The 22,274-nt window shown below is 44.9% G+C and overlaps 2 protein-coding genes across 5 annotated transcripts in view; one reads left to right on the top strand and one right to left on the bottom strand.

Annotated features, from left to right (window-relative positions):
* Nucleotides 1-20,028, bottom strand: part of RALY (RALY heterogeneous nuclear ribonucleoprotein) — an 85,831-nt gene extending 65,803 nt beyond the window's left edge. For 2 of the 3 annotated variants that reach the window (XM_003932048.4, XM_003932049.4), the window contains exon 1: nt 19,939-20,028. The gene's annotated coding sequence lies outside the window, so the exon portion shown is untranslated. The remainder of the gene's footprint in view (nt 1-19,938) is intronic. The other variant, XM_010342689.3, reaches the window with a different exon arrangement.
* Nucleotides 19,689-21,516, top strand: LOC120367851 (uncharacterized). Of its 2 annotated transcripts, none has more exons than XM_074406415.1 (2): nt 19,689-20,619; nt 21,176-21,516. In XM_074406415.1, the coding sequence occupies exon 1, from the start codon at nt 19,870-19,872 to the stop codon at nt 20,485-20,487; it is 618 nt and encodes a 205-aa protein (XP_074262516.1). In that variant the 5' UTR covers nt 19,689-19,869; the 3' UTR covers nt 20,488-20,619; nt 21,176-21,516. The 2 variants fall into 2 exon arrangements, with proteins under 2 accessions (XP_074262516.1, XP_074262515.1); XM_074406414.1 differs by having other exon boundaries at nt 19,689-21,033.
* Nucleotides 21,517-22,274: the final 758 nt, after the last annotated feature.

The following is a 22,274-nucleotide window of genomic DNA, read 5'->3' as shown; positions in this document are numbered from 1 at the left end:
GAGGTAGGAAGAAGAGAAGAAAAGTTAATTTCCTTTAGGCTGGCCCGGAGATTTAGCACACATTTAGCAGAAATTCTGAATGAGGAAGATGGATGGATTAGTAGGTGGAGCCTGACTTTTGTATTTCCTCATTATTTTACTCCAACCATTCCCTCCATCTAGAATGTTCTTCCCACCATCTCTGCCAACTGAACTTCTGAATCTTTAAGGACAAGCTCAAATACTACCAACTTCTAGAAGCTTCCAAGATTTATCCCAGTTAGTGCTCACTCAAGAATTCCAGTAAATTTCCAGAGCACTGTCATATTTCATCTGTAACACTTAACAACAAACCATACTATGAGTATCAATGCATATACATTTCCGTCATTCATTTTGCAAGCACTATTTGTGCCAAACCTACTCCAGAGACAGAGATACAAAGGAAATACAGATAAGTAGCACGCTATCCCCTAGCCTATAATGTCTCAATCTAATGAATGAGAGGAGTTAGGTGTGACACAGCACTAGAGTACAACTATAGCAGTCCTAGAAGTCAAAGGGCCTGCTATAAATCCTGTACTTTATTTGATCAAAATTAATTCTGCTTCTGTAGTGATCAGGGAAAGCTTCAATGAGGCAGTGGCACTGGAAATAGTATGAAAGATAAATAGGAGTCTGTCAGGTAAAGGGGACAAGAAGATAAGGGGATTGCTACTTAGGGGAAATACAGATGCTGCTCAATTTACAACAGGGTTACATCCAAATAAGCCCACTGTAAGTTGAACATATAGTCAAAATGCTTTTTTTTTTTTTGAGACAAGGTCTCACTCTGATGCCAGGCTGGAGTACAATGACCCAATCAAGGCTCATTACAGCCTCAACTTCCCAGGCTCAAGCAATCTTCCCACCCTAGCCTCCCAAGTAGCTGCTGAGACTACAGGAATGCCCCATTACGTAGGCTAGCGTTTGTTTTTTTAAAGAGACGAAGTCTATGTTGTCCAGGCTGGGAAAATGCATTTAACATACCTAATTTACAACACACCCTAGCTTAGCTTAGCCTACCCTGAATCTGCTCAGAATATTAACACTAGCCTTCAGGTGGGCAAAATCACCTAACACAAAACCTATTTTATAAGACAGTCTGGAATATCTCATAAAATTTGTTGAATACTGTACTGAAAGTGAAAAGAGGCTGGTTGTATGAGTACTCCAAGTACAGTTTCTACTGAATGTGAATCACTTTTGCACCAACATAAAGTCAAAAAATTAGTAAGTCAGACTGTAAACCAGGGACTGCATAGTCAAAACAAAGTCATGATACAGCCTGGCACATCCAGGGAGCCTTCTACTGGGCAGAAACACAGGTAAACGCTGGTTATCAAGCACTGTGCTGCTGATAAAAAGGCAGCAAAGTGATACGGCACCAGACTGCATGAGACTTGTGGCCAAGGCCAGAGCTTAAATTTTATCCTTTACAACTTGGGGTAGGAATGGAAAAGAAGAGGGAACTCTAGTCTCCCTATTTTAGATGCCCTACTTTTTACTGCACGTCCCTTTAAAAACAGAGAAAAGAGGTTCAATCCCAGGCTCTGTGTACCGCAGCAGCATTACAAGACTTTCTCAAGAAGGTCAACATTGAGAAAAAAAATGAAGGATGGAGGGTGGGGGAAGATGCAGAAGAGAAGATAGGTAGGGCTCAAAAAGAAAGGAGGTAGAGGAAAGAAAAAAGAAGAGAAGAGGCAAGGAAGGCACAAGGAAGGATAGATCTTGGCCCCGAGGCTCCTTTTTGCTGAGCTGTCTTCTACATCTTTCTAAGCAAAAAAATAAAATAAGGTCAATCTGATGCTAGTGACAGAAGGAGACCCTTTGCACATTACCACCTGCCACCTCCCTCAACCTTCCGCCACCTCATGATGACAGGGCTGCACCAAGAAGCCTTAGCCCAGCTCTACCGAACACCCCAGGCTATGCCAGAAGACACTGCCCCATGACCCAATAGTGTGTGAGGCAGGAACACCAAACAAAGGTCAGGAGTTTGAAGTGAGGCCTACCCAGGACCCATGGCTGCTTTTCTTTCATTTTTTTTTTTCTTTTGCAACAGGGTCTCACTCTGTCACCCAGGCTGAAGTGCAGTGGTCCAATCTAGGCTCACTGCAGCCTCCAGCCACCTCCCGGGTTCAAGCTGTTCTCATGCCTAGGCCTCCTGAGTAGCTGACACTACAGGTGTGCATCATCATACCAGGCTAATTTTTGTAATTTTGGTAGAAACGAAGTTTCACCATATTGGCCAGACTAGTCTCTAATTCCTGACCTCAAGTGATCTGCCTGCCTCAGGCTCCCAAAGTGCTGGGATTACAGATGTGAGTCACCACACCTGGCCCCATGGCTGCTTCTTAGGATCCTAGAAGAAAGCTCTGGTTCCTTCTCTGGACCTTAGTTTCATCTGCAAAACAAGGGGAGCAAACAAGAAGGGAGGGATAAGGCACCCTCTGAGTTACAAAAGCTGTTTCCTATAGAGGATGATGTGGAAATTTGTTCTAATCAAGTCTCTAGCTTCATTCTTTCCATTCCTACTTATGGTTAGTTTGAAATTGGAAGGAGCTAGACTCAGAATAGGAGCTATCCCTGACACCACCACCCATCTTGGCCCTATCCAAAGTCTAGTTTCTGCTCAGACCTGTATTTTATCTCATAGGTCACAAGCAGATGCTTAGGATCAAGGATATACTTTTGTCTGATATGTACAAATTTACATAACCTCTGAGTTAACTGTCAACACTCAAAATCAGATCTCACTTTTAATTAGAGTTCTAGCTTCTCTTAAAAATGTCAGAGATCTGGCAATGCTAGACCGACCCTGGCATAGAAGCCAAAGGGCCTGCTATAATCCTGCAATTTTTTTGATGCTTTCTCACTTTATCTTAAAAATTCATGCTAATTTATCACTCATTCCATAAAAATATTTAAAGTTAAAAGCAAACTTTAAATTACCAGTTATAATATTTAAACCAACCCAACTCTGAAAAAAAATCTAAGTATACTGACACTTCAGGAAGAGATGTTTTATCCAGTGATTTCATGTATCATCTAATATGCAGCCATGTGTTCCAGTTTAACAAACTCCCAGTTTATTCATTCACTCAAAAAAATACTTAAATCCTATGCCAGGCTCTGGGAAAACACTCATTAACAAGACAGACATGGTTTCTGCCTTCATAGTGCTCACAGTTCAGCTGAGATATAACGAAAAAAGTCACACAGAATAGGAGGCACAATGAGATACTAAGCTTTGCATCCAGAGTTTATTTCACAAACAGCAATCCCTTAGGCAAGTTGCTTAACTTCTCTATATAAGAGAAAGAGAAGTTTAATCAGGTAGTTGCTGCTGAAAGGTCCTTTCAGCTAAAAATTCTACTTAGCATCACAAGAACTTAGCCTACTACCTTTTTTTGAGTTCCTAACACTTGTTAGCTTCCTCTTTTTATCTGGAAAATCAGGATCAGTTGTCATGGAAATTACCCCGGTGCTCCACATACTACAGGATGTTACAGTAATCACAAGAAGTCAAAGGAAACCAGCAGGTGACTTTCTGGGTGCTTCTTTTACCCACTTTCAGGCCCCATGCAGTGGCTCAGGCCTGTAACCCCAGCACTTTCAGGAGGCGAAGGCAGGAGGATGGCTTGAGCCCAGGAGTTCAAGACCAGCCTGGTTTGTAAAAGAGCAAGACCCCATCTCTACAAAATAAAAAATAAAAACAGCAGGGTGTGGTAATATGTGCCTGTAATCCCAGCTACTCAGGAGGCTGAGGTGGGAGGGCCACCTGAGCCTGAGAGGTAGAGGCTGCAGTGAGCCAAGATTCCACCACTGCACTCCAGTTTGGGCAACAGAGTGCAACTGGAAGGAAAAAAGACGTACAAACTCTTATTAAGTAAAAGTTTTGATTTTGAATTAATGTCCATGGTTTCCTTCATGATGCATCAGACTCAACTCCACTCTAGCTAACAAATACATATTAGGGATTGCAAAAAAAAATGCCAACTTGACAAGAACATGATCCACTGAGCCTTGACTAGTCTGCTGTTATATGAGGTCCTAAGACAGCCCAGGAGATAAGATTTACCAGCCAATAGGGACACCAAAAGTTCCTAGTAAAATGAAGATAATTCACTTAGTCGCAGGGGATTTACCAGCACCTTAACTGGGTAAAGTCTCTTCAATATTAAAGTTCCATCTAAAGTTGGGTTGGACCTTGGGAGCAAGCAGGTAGCAAAAATGCATTGACCAAGTGTTTAAAAAAAAAAAAAAAGTGCTACTCTGGTGATAAATAGCAAAAGACACTGGGCTTGAGTAACAAAGAAACAATAGGAAACAGTGTGGCTTTGACAAACTTGAGAACAAATATGCTCTGTCTAAAGAAGCCGGGAAATAAGAAAGCAGAATGTGGAAAAGAGTAGAGAAATGAAGAACATGAAATTGTAAACTCTAAGCTTCTGTAAAATTGGGCCGATGCTCCAAAGGGTTGCCCAAAGAGTCGAGCCATGTCTCTTTGCCTCAGGTTACAAGCTTCTAAAGCATGGACTAGCCATTGCACAGGGAGTCACAATATAAGAACCCTAGTAGAGGCCAGGCACGGTGGCTCAAGCCTGTAATCCCAGCACTTTGGGAGGATCACAAGGTCAGGCGGATCATAAGGTCAGAAGTTGCAGACCAGCCCGGCCAATATGGTGATACCCTGTCTCTACTAAAAATACAAAAATTAGCTGGGCATGGTGGCACACACCTGTAGTCCCAGCTACTCAGGAGGATGAGTCATCAGGACTCCAGCCTGGGTGACAGAGCGAGACTCCATCTCAAAACACACACACACACACACACACACACACACACACTCTCTCACACTCTCTCTCTCTCTCTCTCTCTCTCTCCCCCCCTCCCTCCCTCTCCCCCCCCCCCACCCCACCTCTGGTAGAAGACTCAGTGAATGAAGATGTCTACAGAAGAGCTAGGCCCCGCTTATGCCTATAAATGGGAAAATTGCTCATGGTCAGCATCAGGCTCTAGCCTCTGCTACTTTCTCAAAAATCTTCCTCCTTTTTCATGAGAATCCAGTCACCTTCATGGCCCCATGCCAGGACCTCTCATCTCAGGCACACATACTATCTCCACTGAAAAGCAGTCCGAATCTCCCCAGGCTTTTATCCCACTCAAAATAAAAACACAGGCTGAGTGCAATGGTTCACACATAATCTCAGCACTTTGGGAGGCCAACGTAGCAGAATGCTTGAGCCCAGGAACGTTGAGACCAGCCTGGGTAACGAAGCAAGACCTCATCACTACAAAAAATTTTTAAAACACTTGGGTGTAGTGGCATGTATCTGTCATTCCAGCTACTCAGGAGACTGAGGTGTGAGGACAGCCTGAGCCCAGGAATTCGAGGCTGCAGTGAGCTATGATTGTGCCACTGCACTCCAGCCTGGGTAACAGAGCATGGTCCTGTCTCAATTTAAAAACCACCACCACCACCACTACAGGCCAAACAAAATATGTACACAGGTCAGACACAGCCCAAGGGGCTATCAGTATGTGACCTCTGATCTAGAGGATAAGACTGAACAGATCTGGAACAGAAAGGATTTAAGAGTCCCCTGAGGACGCCCCAATGAAGATGACAGTTCAGCAGCTTGGTTCCCCTAAAAGGAATACCTTTAAAATCCCTCTCCCTGGCCGGGCGCGGTGGCTCAAGCCTGTAATCCCAGCACTTTGGGAGGCCGAGGCGGGTGGATCACAAGGTCGAGAGATCGAGACCAACCTGGTCAACATGGTGAAACCCCGTCTCTACTAAAAATACAAAAAAAATTAGCTGGGCATGGTGGTGCGTGCCTGTAATCCCAGCTACTCAGGAGGCTGAGGCAGGAGAATTGCCTGAACCCAGGAGGCGGAGGTTGCAGTGAGCCGAGATCGCGCCATTGCACTCCAGCCTGGGTAACAAGAGTGAAACTCCGTCTCAAAAAAAAAAAAAAAAAAAAAAAAAAAAATCCCTCTCCCTGAACATCACAACTAAAAGTTCCTTGTCTTTTTTTTTTTTTTTTTTTTTTTTTTTTTGAGATGGATTCTTGCTCTTGTTGCCTAGGCTGGAATGCAATGGCACAATCTCAGCTCACTGCCTCCCAGGTTCAAGTGAATCTCCTGCCTCAGCCTCCCAAGTAGCTGGGATTACAGGCGACCACCACTAGCCTGGCTAATTTTTGTATTTTTAGTAGAGATGAGGTTTCGCCATGTTGGCCAGGCTGGTCTCGAACTCCTGACCTCGTGATCTGCCCGCTTCGGCCTCCCAAAGTGCTTGGATTTCAAGCGTGAGCCACCATGCCCAGTCAAGTTCCTTGTCTTTGCAAGAACAAAATTGCCCCATTATAGTCAGATGCCATCGGGAGTGAACAGTACAGTGCTAAATATACATTCTTCCCTGACGCAGGATGGCATTCCCCATGCTTCATTCCATCATTATTCTATCTTCCCCAGATTCCTTCAGCATCTCCATAAAAGCAATAGCACCTTTGCCAAATACAAGAGAAAAAAAGAGTAGCTGTGCTTGAACAGTAACTCAATCCAAGGAGGGAAAGTTTAATGCTGGAAAAAATTTGTTTCTTATTTACCAAAACTCCCATGCTAGACTTACAGCAGGGAGAACACAACAAAAATAGTTTTTAGGAAAAGGTATCAGGCAGCAGTGAAGAGCATGGCACAGAAAACAGCAAAACAGGATGGCAGGGAAGCAGAAAATTCTAAAGGGGGATTAAGGATCCCATAGCCCCACAATGACCTTGCCTGAAATAGGGTATGGTCTTACAGTCCCTGATTGACTGGATGCTTCTTGAAGACAGTCTTACTCATATGGGTATTATCCACACCATCTAGTACCACACTGTAACATGGCAGGCACTCAAATGGTCATAGATACATAGACTAGTACTCCTGTAAGAAATCTCAGATCACAGACAAAGAAAGTAAGGCCCAGAGAACTTTTTTTTTTTTTTTTTTTTTTTGAGTCCAAGTCTCTCTCCGTCACCAGGCTGGAGTGCAGTGGCGCAATCTTGGCTCATTACAATCTCCACCTTCTGGGATCAAGCAATTTTCAGTCTCCCAAGAGGCTGGTATTACAGGCACACGCCACCACACAAAGCCGATTTTTTGTATTTTTAGTAGAGACCACCATGTTGGCCAGGATGGTCTCAATCTCTTGACCTCGTGATCCGCCTGTCTTTGCCTCCCAAAGTGCTGGATTACAGGCATGAGCCACCATGCCTGGCTGACCCACAGAACTTAAAATGATTTATCTAAGCTCACAGAGTGGGTTAGTGATGAAAAGGAAGGAACAAAAACTTTGGAGACAAGTAGGCCAGTGTTCAAATCCAGGTGTGGCCTTGGACAAAGCCACCCAACCTCTCTCAGTCTGTTTTCTCACCTACAAAATAAAAACAGTATCTATTTTTGTAGGCTTCCCATGAGGGTTAAGAGAAAGTGTCCTCTAGATACAACCACCAATTTACAGGAAATACAGAGGACAAAGAAACACAGAAAACACACCAAAGGAATGCAATGAGCAAAATCCAGAACATGAAAAAATCTACAGAAAAAAAAAAAAACACCCAGCTTCTTCAATAAGTAAAGGGGGAAAACTATAGTCATGCATCACTTAGCAATAGGGATACATTCTGAGAAATGCATCATTAGGCGATTTTGTCCTTGTGTAAACACCATTGTGCACTTACACAGTCCTAGGTGTGTACTACACACCTAGACTATACATCCCTCTGTATAGTTACTGCATAGGCTGTATAGTTGCTCCTAGGCTACAAACCTGTACAGCATGTTAGTGTGCTGAATACTGTAGGCAACTGTAACACAGTATTTGTGCACCTAAACATACAATGGGTACAGCAAAAAAATGGTATTACAATCATATAAGACCACTGTCACTATGTGGCCCATCATTGACTGAAACATCTCTATGCAGCATGTTGACTGCAGAAGGGACCATATAAATTGAGACTTGAAAGACTTAAGAACCATATGTGGACTTTATATGAATCCTGAATCAAACTATCAAAATAAGATTGTGACATTTATGAAACAATCGAACATTTAAAAACAATCTTCTGGATTTTGTATTAAGGAACTGTTAAACTTTATATAAGATGGTAATGGCATTACAATTGTTTTTAGAAATCATCTTTTAGAGACACACTGTGAAACATTTAAAGACAAAATACAATAGCTGAGATTTTCTTTAAAGGGCAGAATGAAGAAACGTAGGTAGGGGTATAAATGAAATAAGACTGACCATGAATTGCTAACTGTTGAAGCCAAGTGATGGGTAAATCATATTTCATTAACCTATTCAACTTTGTATACGTTTGAAATTTTCTGTATTAACAATAAAGAGGAATTGGTTAAGTTTCAATCCTAGCAACTCCATCTATCAGCAACGTGACCATGGCATATCTCTTAAACTCCCTGTGTCTCAATTTCCTATCTGTATGATGATCAACAGAACCTACTTCTTAGGGTTGAAGTGGTAATGAAATAATAATTTTATGTACATAAAAGGCTTCGCACATAGTAACCTTCACTAAATATTAGCTCTATTAGTACAAACACAAGGTACCAAGTATGATATCTCAACACAGTGGACACCCAATTAATATCACTAATATGCAAGGCTGCGTCAACATTTAGAACCCAAGTCAGATTTTAAAATCAACTACTCGACTAGTCTCCTTGACAAGGGGCCTAGAAATTCTCTGGTGAATGTCCCTAGTGGCAGCATTAGCACCCTGTCTCTCTTGATAAACACTCCAGGACCTGACACAGGATCAGAAGCTGACTTAATGTTTAACATGAAAGGGCTGCTCTCTGGAAGCAGGTAGGGCCACCTTATTTCTCCCAACCAGGTAATATAAGGTATATTTTCTATTATTTGCTGACAGAACAAAGAGGAAAGACATGATCAATGTTCACGCCAACCTTCAAAGTGATTTGGTAAAACTACACAAAATAAACACCCAGCTAGGGTCCACTGGCAGGATAAAAGCTGACAAAGAAATGGCAATTTTTTTTCCCTGAGCACATATACAAGTAATAGATGAGTTCTTAGGGACTAAGTTCTTTAGGTTTTAGTATTCCCTCCCCTCCCAAACCATTTTAAGAAAAACTCTCTGTTGACATACTTCCAGTATGACTGTTTACTGGATTAATTTCTTTCCTGAAATGATATAATGATAAGCAAAGAGCTCATTCTCATCTTTCTATCCAGTTTAAATACAAATTGGCTTCACAACATGACCTTGCTCTGCTCTGAGAGGCTATGAGAAGGCATCACACATCTCCAAAGTGTGGGACACCTCCACCCCTGCTCATCAGCAGGAATATTGATGCTACTCACTCTGATCAATCATCTGTTCCTCTACTCAAGTTGTTCCCATTGCATAGAACATTCTCTACTTCTGCAGCCTAATCGCCTGTGACCATTCTTTCACAGCCTAATCGCCTGTGACATCAGTTGAGAAAAGATACCTGGGTGTTGCTTCTGAATAGTATGGAAGATACAGTAAAGACATGGCAGCATTAGTATTTCATAAACGTTAAGTACAACCTGACAGAATATTACAAATTAAGATGGTCCTGGACAACATATGGCCACTATCCTTATCCTACAAGGTCCAGCACAAATACTCATGGTCCACAAATGTTCCTTGTGAACTCCCTCTGCCCCTCCTCCATGTACAAAGGAAGCAGTCTCTTCCCCTTCTGAACTTTCCAGTCACTGTACCCCTTTATGGTACTTGCTATGTGAGAATTCTTATTATGGTTCTTAAAATTCATATCTGTAACTACTAACCAGAATGGCTTCAAATGAAAAAGACAGACAATGCCAAGTGTTGTCAAAGACAGAGAACAACCAATTTTCTTATCGCTAACCATGTGAGCTGATAGGCCTTTCAAAACTGGCATATTTACTAAAGCTAAACATATGCCTAACCTATGACTTGAGTGTGAGGTTAGAGAACACTCACTCACTGTTCCCGCTAAACAGCTCTGCCTCCAGTCTTTTGTTCCATCATTGCCCTTGTCCTAATTCTTTCATCATACTTTCTCCCAATCACAGAGACTAACTCAATTACTCTCCCTGCTCCCTACAAAAAGATCTATCTCTCCTCCTATGGAAAATTCTGTTACTTACCCATTACCTCTGACAAATGACTGATAGATTCTTCATATATAAATTGTCTCATATGATTTTACAATGTTCTTTCATTCTTTATCTAATTTGCTCCTCACAATAACATTATGAGGAAGGCAAGATATGGAGTATTAACCCTACTTTACAGATGAGAATATGGAGCTTCAGAGAGAGAAAATGACATCTCCAGTTTACCCTGGCCTTATTATTCTAGACCCCACTGGAAATGCTAAATTTGTTGGAAGAAATTGGGAACACAACACAGCATCTCAAGTAACATTTATCTTTGAAGGGCAGGAAAGAAGGAACCCTTCAAGACCAGGAAAGCCTCAATGTGCCCACCATTTCCATTTGCTAGGGCTCCTTGCAGCAAAGTGTCCAAAGAAGGCTGGCAGAGGCAACAGCAATGAGCTTCGTGAACTACAATTTAATCACAATTATTAAATCACCGACTGATCAAATGCCAGAAATCACTCCTCAGATAATTCTACTTGCATACAAAATACAGCTATTTTATTTCAAAACTGAGTATAATGAAACTTAAAATAGTTCAATATGAAACTTAATTTTCTTCATTTCTACGTTAAGAAGCGAGACAATACCAAATCTTCCTGAAGCCAACCAGAGAACTGTTTCGGTATCCAGATGCAGGTATCAGGACACCCAAACCTGAAGGACAACATTGCCCCCTACTCTAACATTCTTGACTTTACACACTAGGTGTTGGATACATTAGCAATGGAAGATAAATATCTGTAAATAACAGAAGGGAGAGAAGGGAATGCGAAAAATAAGTCTATACACTAAAAGATTATCAAACAGGTCTCCTTGTCTACTGATACAGCCATCAGTTATGTCATTTTCTGTTTGAACTTTTAATCCAAATATATGTGCCAGGGCAGTAGGCTGGATTTGCTTTACCTTTCTGTCTTCCTCTCAAGACTCAAAGTAAATTGTGGACAGGAATTATGTCTCCTTATGTCTCCATAAGGAGAACACATAGGAAGTACTCCAAATTCCTGGAATAAATGGTTGAGATTAGGAATGGAAGGCTGTTGGACTTCCAAGCATAAATAATCATGCCACAGCAACTGAGTAACCTCCTCTCAACCCTAATTTTAGTAAGCGTTGATTTTAATTGCTGTGAGAATCAATTTAGGGTAAATCTTTAAGGTTTGAAGAGAAGTTATTCTTGTGTTCAACTGATTAATGCACAGCCCTCATTATTACAATGGCAGCACCATTCCTCAGTACCTTACAGGTATCCCCAAGAACAAAATCACAAAGCCTTAAAATGCTCTGGGTAAAAAGAAAACAACATTTGACTTCTCAGTATAGTGTGATGATACCTTTTACAAAGAAAACCCAGATCTAGACAAATGAAGAGTTATGGAAATGACCCTTTTAATCTACTGCTGGGCTTGCTTTCACTAACACCAAGAATTTCAAAGGAAACTAGACAAACAGATCAACAGACACCATGTAAACAGTACCATTAACTAAGCTTATTAAAATCCTTGATAAAATAAACAAACAGTAGACAGCTAAATACCAGATAAATGCCTCTGGAATAAAGAAACTCCAGCCAGTAACATTAAGTTTCTAAGCCTGGTATTCTAAAAGAGAATATTTACTTGGAATAAACCAATGAGTCTTACTTTGACAAATAAACAGAACTATTCAGTCTTTACGGATGGCCCTTCAAGGGCCAGGTAACCTCAGTAGGGGTATCTACCCTATAAGGCTAAAGCTCTTAGGAAATTCAGGTTTCTGGTCTATTGTTTTTCCATTACTACCACTGTGTGAGAATTTTAGAGTGTTTTTTATTTTTCCTTTATTATGTGATTTTAAACAGTTTGCCACAAATTTAAATGTGATTTTTTTTATAGTCTTAGACTCCAAGTTTGTCCCATGAGGATATAGCTCCAAGTTTATAATGGAACTCAGCATACAATTTGATAAATTCATCTCGCAAGCAATTTTTCAGCAATCTGTCCACTCTAAAAAGCAATATCCATCTGTTTATATACTGAAAGTATCTTCTGTGAACCCGGAATTTAACCCTCTGAGATACTCTCAATATTTTAGCAAAGCCCTTTCTCCATCCAGAGATATTCTTAAGCCACTTTCACAAAAGTACAAAGGTAGAAATACCACTCAAGATTATCTAGTTCAATTCTCTTGTTTTACAGACAGGAAGACAGAGATCCCAGAGAGTATTAGATAATTACAATTAACATAGGTTTGGCAAGCATCAAAAGCCCACTATTTTTCCCAAACTCATTGGCATATTGGGAAGATAGCCAGATTTGCACTTTAGTTAGTAGAGCACTCCCTAGGAAACTCAAGTATGTATCCTCTTAGGAAACCCAAATATTCAGCCACAACCCCCTACCCCAACCCTAGAATAGAGAACAGGGGGCAGTGGATGTCTTAAATGACTCTTCTGGAGATGAAGACTAGAGCCCAGGGACAATATCCTATCCTTCGTTCCTCCTAGGAGATACAGCACATTGATAACCATGAAAATCATTAAGAAATGACAGAAGACACTAACACTGAGGAAATAAGGCAAAGCTGTGGAAACAAAAGATGACTAACACTAATACTTGAGCAGATATCTGTTTCTACTTATTCATTAGAAGAGAAGGGAGAAGTCAAAGATAGAGGGACCTCCAACCCTTTTGCTGTCCCCACCTCCCAACTCCACTCTTTGGGCCTTTATAGAATTTCAGGGACCCCCGCCCCCCACCACCCCCAGATTATTTTATGAGGCAACAAGGCTACATAAAGAAAGGGCCTTAGTCCAGCCCACACACTGACCAAATGATGCACAGGCTAGTGACTAGACTTCTAATTTATTCTACTGCACTCTGTCTCTATTCCTAAGGGTCTGTGAGCTGTACCCTGAGCACAGGTCTGAAAGTTTGCTTACAGTACCAGAGTTGTAGGACAAGCAGGTTAACATTACGGCTGTCATTTTCTCCCTTCCAGCTATACATTTTATATACGAAGCCAAAATTGAATAACACCAAGACACTCAAGTGAAACCTTGCTATCTCCACCCCTACTCCCGCCAACCAATGCCAAATTAAGAAGCGGGAGAGGAAGAAAGAAAATACCTGTCCTAGAGTTACATTATCTAAACCACCACCTAGAATCATGAAATGTAATTGCTAGAAGGGACCCCGTGGGTCATCTAGTTATTATTCAGATGAGTAAATCTAGACCCTTGACACCTGAGAAAAATACTGGAGAACAGAGTGGGGTCTCCTGACTTCTATCCCTAATAAAAACCCTTTCGGGTCCCTCTGTATCCTGTCCTACCCTGCCCTGCCCCATCCACCCTCTCCCTAGGCCACTGCTGTATCCAAGCTACTGAGATTTCTGCCCTTCTGGGTCATGAGCTCCTTAGGGTACATTTTACTCATCGCTGTTTTGACAGTGTCTAGCAGACAGTAAGCAGAGAAGTGGCTTTGACTTAGAGAGGAATACGCTGGTACACAAAAAGACCAGTGCCAAAAGACGTAGCCTAGAAAAACTGTGAACTTTCCTTGGCTTAATGTAAGCAGTGTCCAGGCTGTGCTGGGCTTGCACATCTAAGATTGAATACTTCCTCTCTTCCTAAACTGTTTGCATCATTCAGTTTAGCCAGAAACATGACCAGTTGTGCCACACTCTCACTCTCTCCCCTTCAGGCCTGACACAAAGAACTAGAATCCATAACCAGAGGTAAATGTAAATGAAAGCGTATGTAAGGAGCCCTGCATGAGAACCCCTACCCCCTCCCTTATGTGCTCCTCCTTCTCCTGTGTCCCCACCTCAATAAACAGCACCCATCTACAGAACTGCACCAGGTAAAAACCAGATGTCATCCTGATTCCTTCCTTACCCTCCACACCAATCATCTTTGCTGGAATGAGGTGGTTCCATCTTGGCTCACTGTAACCTCTGCTCCTGGGTTCAAGGGATTCTCTTGGCTGAGCCTCCTGAGTAGCTAGGATTATAGGTGCCTGCCACCACACCCAGCTAATTTTTTTTTTTTTTTTTTTTTTTTTTAAGTAGAGATGGGTTTCACCATGTTGGCCAGGTTAGTCTCGAACTCCTGGCCTCAGATGATCCACCCACCTCGGCCTCCCAAAGTGCAGGGATTACAGACATGAGCCACCATGCCAGGCAATTCCACCTTTTTTCTATACCCACTCTCACACACGCTCTCCTACTACCTTCATTTGAAACACCATCACCTCTTGCCAGCCTCCTAACTGGTCTCTCTGTCCACAGAGCTCTAGTTCTCTAGTCCACTCCTGAACAGGCAGCCAGGGACATCCTTCAAAAATGCACTTCGAATCATGGCCCCCTCACCTCAGGATGAAGTCCAAACTCCTCAACATAGGCAAGAAGGCCCTTTCCCGACTTGGCCTCTGCTCTGCCTACCATGAAAGTCTGCTGTCCAGCCACATCGACCCAAGTCAAGCATTATGCTCCACCCAAAACACCTGAGAAATTTATTTAGCCCTCTTGACCTGTTTTCTGCAACTGCAGAATGGGAATCATAATGGTACATACCTTCAGGATGGTTATGGAAAGAAATAATACATTTAAATTCTTAGAATAGTATCTGATGGATGTAGTAAATGACCAAAAGTCTTAAACTATTCAACACCATCTCTGAACTTGCTGTTCCTTCTACCTAGAACAGTCTTACCTCTGCCTCCTCCCTGACTCAGATCTCTTCTTTTCCTGGCTTATGTCTATTTTTCCCTTGAGGGCTAGGCTTAACCAATTTCTCCTCCTAAGAAGCCTTCTCTGACCTTCCAGTGCTGGGTTAGGCAACATTTCTCTGTGCTCTCCTGGTGTCTGTTCCTCTCACAACACAACATTTCTCACACTGCCTGTTTCCTTGCCTTTCTTTCCCACTAGGCTATATGAACAAAAATCCCTAAGCTTAGTACCATGTCTGACAGATGCTTATTAATTGTTCAGTGATTGAAAAACTTTCAGAGGCCGGGCACGGTGGCTCAAGCCTGTAATCCCAGCACTTTGGGAGGCCGAGGCGGGTGGATCACAAGGTCGAGAGATCGAGACCAACCTGGTCAACATGGTGAAACCCCGTCTCTACTAAAAATACAAAAAATTAGCTGGGCATGGTGGCGCGTGCCTGTAATCCCAGCTACTCAGGAGGCTGAGGCAGGAGAATTGCCTGAACCCAGGAGGCGGAGGTTGCGATGAGCCGAGATCGCGCCATTGCACTCCAGCCTGGGTAACAAGGGCGAAACTCCGTCTCAAAAAAAAAAAAAAAAAAAACTTTCTAAAAATGAGGTATCCAATGAAAGACAATCTCAACAAATAACCTCCTCAAATGTTAGCCAGGTAGCTGGTCTAAATGACTTTAAGGTCTCTCAACTACAAGATTCTATCCAATAAATTCAGCACAGTGACCTAATTGGTCACATTTGTTTGAACAGGTAGGCAATGCTGGGGCCATCAAATTTTTAAGGAGAATGTGACATGACCAGACACATGATCATGTGTTTGTTACCCTATTAACCAGCTCTGAGACACTGCCTCCTCCAATCCGCAGTTATCAGGACAAAATTCCAACCATCTTCATAAACAGCCCACTCCCCTAAATACACCAACAGAAAACGGTCAAAGGGCATTTTGAAAGGCTATTTTCAGCATCTAACTCCATCTTAAACACCTGCAAGCAATGAGGAACCATCAACATCCTATAAGAACCCAAAAGCTAATCCCTCCTGTGTACCTTTATGGAACGAGGGGGAAGAGGGAGCATTTAATAAAAGTGATCTACTTAATCATCCTGAGTAGTTGTGATCCAAGCTGCTGTCACTGCACTGTTATTCCTGATAACTGCAGCCCTATATCCCCAAACCCTGGATGGTCAGAAGGGCAGGTGAAAACAAGGTGAGGGTGAGGAGTTATCTAGATTCTATTTTAAGGGTATAATGACCCAGTGTGGTGGCTCATGCCAGTAATCCCAGCACTTTGGGAGGCCAAGAGGGGGAATCACCTGAGGTCAGGAGTTCAAAATCAGCCTGGCCAACCTGGTGAAACCTCATCTCTACCAAAAATACAAAAATTAGCCAAAACAGGCTTAAGTGATAAAGAACATCAATCTAAGGGGGAGAGGAGTGGGTCTTACTCAAGAGATACAACCTGGCCTGGGTTCCTGCTCTGGAGCTGCATGCCACATCTCTGCTGCAGGTGAGGACTACTATTTCGCATTTACAACACACTCTGAAACTAAGGAAGACACTAAGTGTGCCAGCTTTGCAGTCACAAAAAGACAAATATTGCACGATTCCACTTACATGAGGTTCCTAGAATAGTCAAATTCATAGAAAGTAGAATGATAGATTTCAGGGGCTGGAGGGAGGAGGGAATGGGGAGTCAGTATTTAACAGAGTTTCAATTGGGGAAGATAATGGGCAGTGGTGATGGTTGCATAACCATGTGAATATACATAATGTCACATAAATATACACTTTGAAATGGTTAAAACTGTAAATTTTATGTTATACATATTTTACCACAATTTTCTTTTTAAAAAAGCATGCCAGCTTTAAGGTTATACTGTCTGCAGTCTGAATCCTGGCTTGGTCACTTACCAGTTAAATGACCCTGAGGCAGGTCATGTAACTTCTCTAAGCTTGTTTCTTTTCTAAAACAGAGATAATAATAATACTTAATTCGGCCGGGCGCGGTGGCTCAAGCCTGTAATCCCAGCACTTTGGGAGGCCGAGGTGGGTGGATCACGAGGTCAAGAGATCGAGACCATCCTGGTCAACAAGGTGAAACCCCGTCTCTACTAAATATACAAAAAATTAGCTGGGCATGGTGGCGTGTGCCTGTAATCCCAGCTACTGAGGAGGCTGAGACAGGAGAATTGCCTGAACCCAGGAAGCGGAGGTTGCGGTGAGCCGAGATCACGCCATTGCACTCCAGCCTGGGTAACAAGAGTGAAACTCCGTATCAAAAAAAAAACAAACAAACAAACAAAAAACTTAATTCATCAGTTGCTCTGAGAATTAAGTAACATAGTCCATAAAGTCCTCAGTTCAGTGACTGGTGATACACGTTAAGTACCTTAATAAATTCAGCCATTATTACTACCACTATAAAGCACTTTCACAACCATTTTCTTTCAGTCCCCACAACAATCCTATGAGAGGTTACAGATAAGGAAACTGAGGCTCAGAGAGCCACAATGAGTGGCTCAGTTTGTGATGCCAAATCAAATCCTCTGCTCCAGGTGTCCTGTCCTCATTACTTACTCATTCTGTCATCTAAGGCAAGTGCTATGCTACGTCTCCATTCCCTCACAGTAAAAAGGAGACATAAATCAAGCTCTGCAAACTCCCTCACAGCAATGGATTAGAAATTAAATCAGAGCCGGGCGCGGTGGCTCACGCCTGTAATCCCAGCACTTTGGGAGGCCGAGGCAGGTGGATCTCAAGGTCAAGAGATCGAGACCATCCTGGTCAACATGGTGAAACCCTGTCTCTACTAAAAATACAAAAAATTAGCTGGGCATGGTGGTGCGTACCTGTAATCCCAGCTACTCAGGAGGCTGAGGCAGGAGAATTGCCTGAACCCAGGAGATGGAGGTTGCGGTGAGCGGAGACCATGCCATTGCACTCCAGCCAGCCTGGGTAACAAGAGCAAAACTCTGTCTCAAAAAAAAAAAAAAAAAAAGAAAGAAAGAAAAGAAGTTAAATCAGATAATGGTTATGGAAGCGTATATAAGCCATAAACATATAAAACTGAAGTGGTGACTTATGAGAACTAGTACACCTGTGCTTAAACCTGGCCTTCCTTTGATACTAACCATAAGGCACAGAAAGTGGTAGAAACTAAAACTTCCTTGGGATTTCCAATTACTCAATATTCCTGACCTTAAGGCCTGAATAAGTAGTTTCCCGCCCTTTTAAGAAGTGGCAAGGTATGGGAGAAATAAAAATATTACTGTATTAGAAGGAAGAAAACGGAATTCTAGTTCTCACTCTGACACTAAGGCAGTCTGAATTCAGACCACTACTTCCCCTTTCCAACGTTCAGTTAACAGGGAAGCAGGGAAAGGCAGATATGAAAAAGTTGGATGTCTGTAAAACCCTTTCAGCTCCTACATAGGACTTCTAAATCCAGAATCCTGGCCAAGACCTACCAGACTCCAAAGGACTAATGCAAACATCAAGAGACTCCTCAAGACCTGGCCCAGAAACTCTCCTGCCTGATTTTTAGACACTCCCTCAAACCGGATCAAACACATTGGAAAACTGGAACATTTGCCAAAGTTAATTTTAGTTCACTTTAACCACTCTGGGCCTTATCTGAAAATAGGAGAAATATTGTTTGAAAGCAGGTGACTTGAGCTATTCCTCCAGCCTCCACCAAACTAGGATCGATAAATCCAAACAAAGAGAACCTGCAAGGTCTGAGAGGAGGACCACGCCACACACAAAATAAAGCGTGAATCCCACCGTTTAGTCTCAAGGCTTCCTTGAGACAAAACCCCAGGGAATTTCAGTTGTGTCTGAGATCTGGAGTCTCTGCATCCATTAACTTCTACTGCCGCAATACTAGCAAGGAATTCATCCAAACCTTTCCCCTTGGAGATATGGTAATCCCAGAATGAGATTTCATCCACAGTGTAGCTGACAACGGCCCAGAAGTAAGGGAAAACCTAGAGCTATGTCCCTAATTAAATGGTGTGACCCAAGGCTCGGTTAAAATGCCCTCTGCACTAAGAGATGATACATGCTCACACTACGAAATTTAATAAATAACAGGTGCTAGCACCGCTCCTTTACACTTCTGTGGCTCCTGTGACTTGGAGAAAATTGCTTGACCCCTCTGCGCCTTGATTTCTGCTTCTATAAATGGGGATAAACTAGAAGGCCGTTGTGAGCATTAAAAGAAATAATGTTCCTGGGAGAAGTGTCATTAAATGTTGCCTGTTAGTGTTAAACACTTCTTTCACATATCAGTTCCCTCCCTGAATCCATGAACACCCCGCGAGGCGAGTTTCCCTCTTTCCCCCCATGCCACCGAGTGGCAAACTAAGGCTTAGCCACCAAGGCGACTGAGTGAAATGCGGATACGGCCCCAGCTTGAGGGCCCGTTGTTGCTTCTCTCCGAACCCAAGGTGTGCAAAGAGCCCAGAAGAGGCGGGAGCCGAGGCAGGACCAGCTCTGCGCGCCTCCGGGAGCCCGTAGACCCAGCCGGGGTAGGAGGGCCGGAAGCAGCCGGGGCCGGGCCCGCCCGAGGCCTCCCCGGAGCAGCCTCCGTTCCCCTCCCTCCGCCCCTCGCCGGGCGGGGCGGGGCGGAGCGCGAGCACAAAAGACTCCCAACTTCCGAGCGGGCGCGGGCCCACCCAGCCAACTACCGGCCCAGGCTCGGCCCGCGGGGAGGGGGCAGTCAGGGAACGCCTGGGCGGCCCGGAGCGGGCGCGGGAGCGGGCGCTGGGGGCTGGGGGCTGGGGGCTGGGGCTGGCGACCCGGGGCGGCGGGTCCGGGTGGGAGAGAAGAGCGGCGGCGGGGGCCTGGAGTTACTCGGGCTCCCAGGACTCCCCGAAGGGCAGAAATAAGAGTTTCTAAAAATAGCCAGCGGCCCGCCAGAAGTGGATGAACGGAAAGGCACAAAGCACACACCCTTCCCGCACCCCTAAGGAGACGCCCGCAGCCCCCACTCACCCGCGCCCAAAGGTCTGGAGGAAGCCGCGCGGCTGGGAAGGAGGCGGTGCCGCTGCACTCGGGGACGTCAGGGAGGGAGGAAAAGGGCGGCTGCGGCGGGAGGAGGCTGGGCACTCGCGCGGGAGTCGTAGTCGTAGTCGCCGTCGCCGACGCCGCTACCGCCCCCTCAGCTTCTTCGGGCTCCGCTACCCCGCACCCGCGCCCGCGCCCGCGCCGCTCGCGCGCTTCGCCGCACTGACAGCGACGCGAGCCCCGCAACCGCGAGCCCTGCCTTCGGCCAGCACCACTGACGCCCGCGGGGGTGGGGGCACCCGGAGCGGCTCCCCTCAGCTCGGCCCCGCCCGCCACTCTGTCCCTGGTCCAGGGCTCTCCCACGTCTCTGTCTACAGGGAAGGACTCGATGACACGAGCACGAGGAGTCCGCAGCCCCACCCAGAAACAGCTCGGCTCCCCAGGCGCAAGGGTTCTCCCCACCCTCCTAGCCAGGCTTTGGAAAGGTCCAGAGCTTCGGCGGGGACAGGAGAAAGGCGGGTCCAGGGCAGGGCCTGAAAGGGAGGAGGGACTGAGACGCGGCTCGGGGGGCGGGGCTGGGGCGGGAAGAGAGAGTCGCTTGCTCAGGTTTGGAGCCAAAGTGGAGGCGGAGCTAAGAGAGTGGTATGGCCCTGGGAAGAAGCCGCGCAGGTAGGGAAAATGGTGCAAGCGACGGGGACCGGGAGCCAGGAAACTGCTTGAACAGAGATGCTGTGGGCCTGGCCAAAGGAGAACTGCCCAGAGGGCGGAGCCATGGGCAGAGGGAGGCGGAGCTGAAGAGGAGCCTAGAGTGGGAAGAAGATAGAAGCGACCCTGAAGAGGCGGGCCCGGAAGCAGCGGGGGGAGGAGGGGCCCTAGGGGTGGCTGCTCAGGGCGGGAGCCGGAAGGAGGCGTGCCTCAGGGAAGGACTGACAGGTGGTGCTCGAGGTGGGCGGAGCCTGAGGATGGCTCTCAGACCAGCAGGCCGAGGGTGGTGCCTGCTGGTTTGAGCAGGGATCCGGAAGAGACGAGGCAGGAAGAAACTCCTGGTCCTTTCGCTTTCAAGGAACGTGGCACCAAGACGGGGTCAGTGAGGGACGCTCTTCGCTGCCTAAGCTGGGACTGGGCGGAGAGGCCGCGCTGAGGGTGGTCTCCGAAAAAGGTGCGGGAGATGTTTTATAACTCGATCCGGGTGCTAGTCCTCCCTCCTACACATTACTCCTGTCAGGACCTCTCGCTTGGAATCAGTGTTCCACCCTCCAGTGAACAGCCGGAGTCTTCCTAATAAGACCACAAGAGGACCGTTGCCCTTCATTCCTCGGCTATGGACTTCCCTGAAAGTTGAGGACTGACCATATTCTCGATGCCGCCTCTGACCTGTGATTTCGTGGCTCACATCGCTTCCCCTGAACCTGCTTAAGAGGCGGGATTCCTTAGAATGGAGCAGAGTTTGAATTTAGAGTCCTGGCTTTGCCATACCAGCAGTTAGAATTGCCCTTCTGTTGTTTGATGACCTCCTTGTCCTGTTTCAAAAGGAAAATAAATCAGAGTTGACGACCTTGAGAGCAATGCCTGGGACGTTCTTCCACAAACTCTGCTTTAATATCACCTCCTCAAAAGAGCTCTTCCCAGAACACCTTGTCTCAAGATGTTCTCTAGTTTGTCTTCTTGTTCTGTCATGTATTTGTCTGTTCATTGTTTATTTGTGTGTTTTTTGATACGGAGTCTCGCTCTGTTGCCTAGGCTGGAGTGCAGTGGTGTGATATCGGCTCACTGCAACCTCTGCCTCCTGTGTTCAAAGCAATTCTCATGCCTCAGCCTCCCAAATAGCTGAGATTACAGGTGTGCACCACCATGCCCGGATGATTTTTGTATTTTTAGTGGAGACAGGGTTCCACCATGTTGGCCAGGCTGGTCTCTACTCCTGACCTCAGGGGATCCCACCTTGGCCTCCTGAAGTGCTGAGTGAGATTACAGGTGTGAGCCACCCCACACCCTGCCATGTTTGTTTGGTTTTTGAGACAGGGTCTCATTCTGTTGCCCAGGCTGGAGTGCAGTGGCATGATGAAAACTCATTGCAGCCTCAACCTCCCAAACTCAAGCAATCCTCCCACCTCAGCCTCCCTAGTAGCTGAGACTACTGGCATATACTACCACTCTGGGCTACCTTTTTTTTTAACTTTCACTATATTGTCCAAGCTGGTCTTGAACTCCTGAGTTCAAGTGATCTTCCTGCCTTGGCCTTACAGATGTGAGTCTCCATGCCTGGCAGAAGGGAGATATTTCTAAGGAAATATGCTGACAATCTAGCTAACACTTAGTGAAAA

This window comes from Saimiri boliviensis, chromosome 9 (genome assembly GCF_048565385.1).
Source record: "Saimiri boliviensis isolate mSaiBol1 chromosome 9, mSaiBol1.pri, whole genome shotgun sequence".
NCBI classification, from domain to species: domain Eukaryota; kingdom Metazoa; phylum Chordata; class Mammalia; order Primates; family Cebidae; genus Saimiri; species Saimiri boliviensis.
Note: the sequence above shows the minus strand (reverse complement) of the source record. Positions and strands in the feature narration are given on the sequence as shown.

Bases quoted from the DNA above. Each gene is read 5' to 3' on its own strand.
- LOC120367851 (XM_074406415.1), top strand. From the start codon at position 19,870: ATGAACGGAAAGGCACAAAGCACACACCCTTCCCGCACCCCTAAGGAG.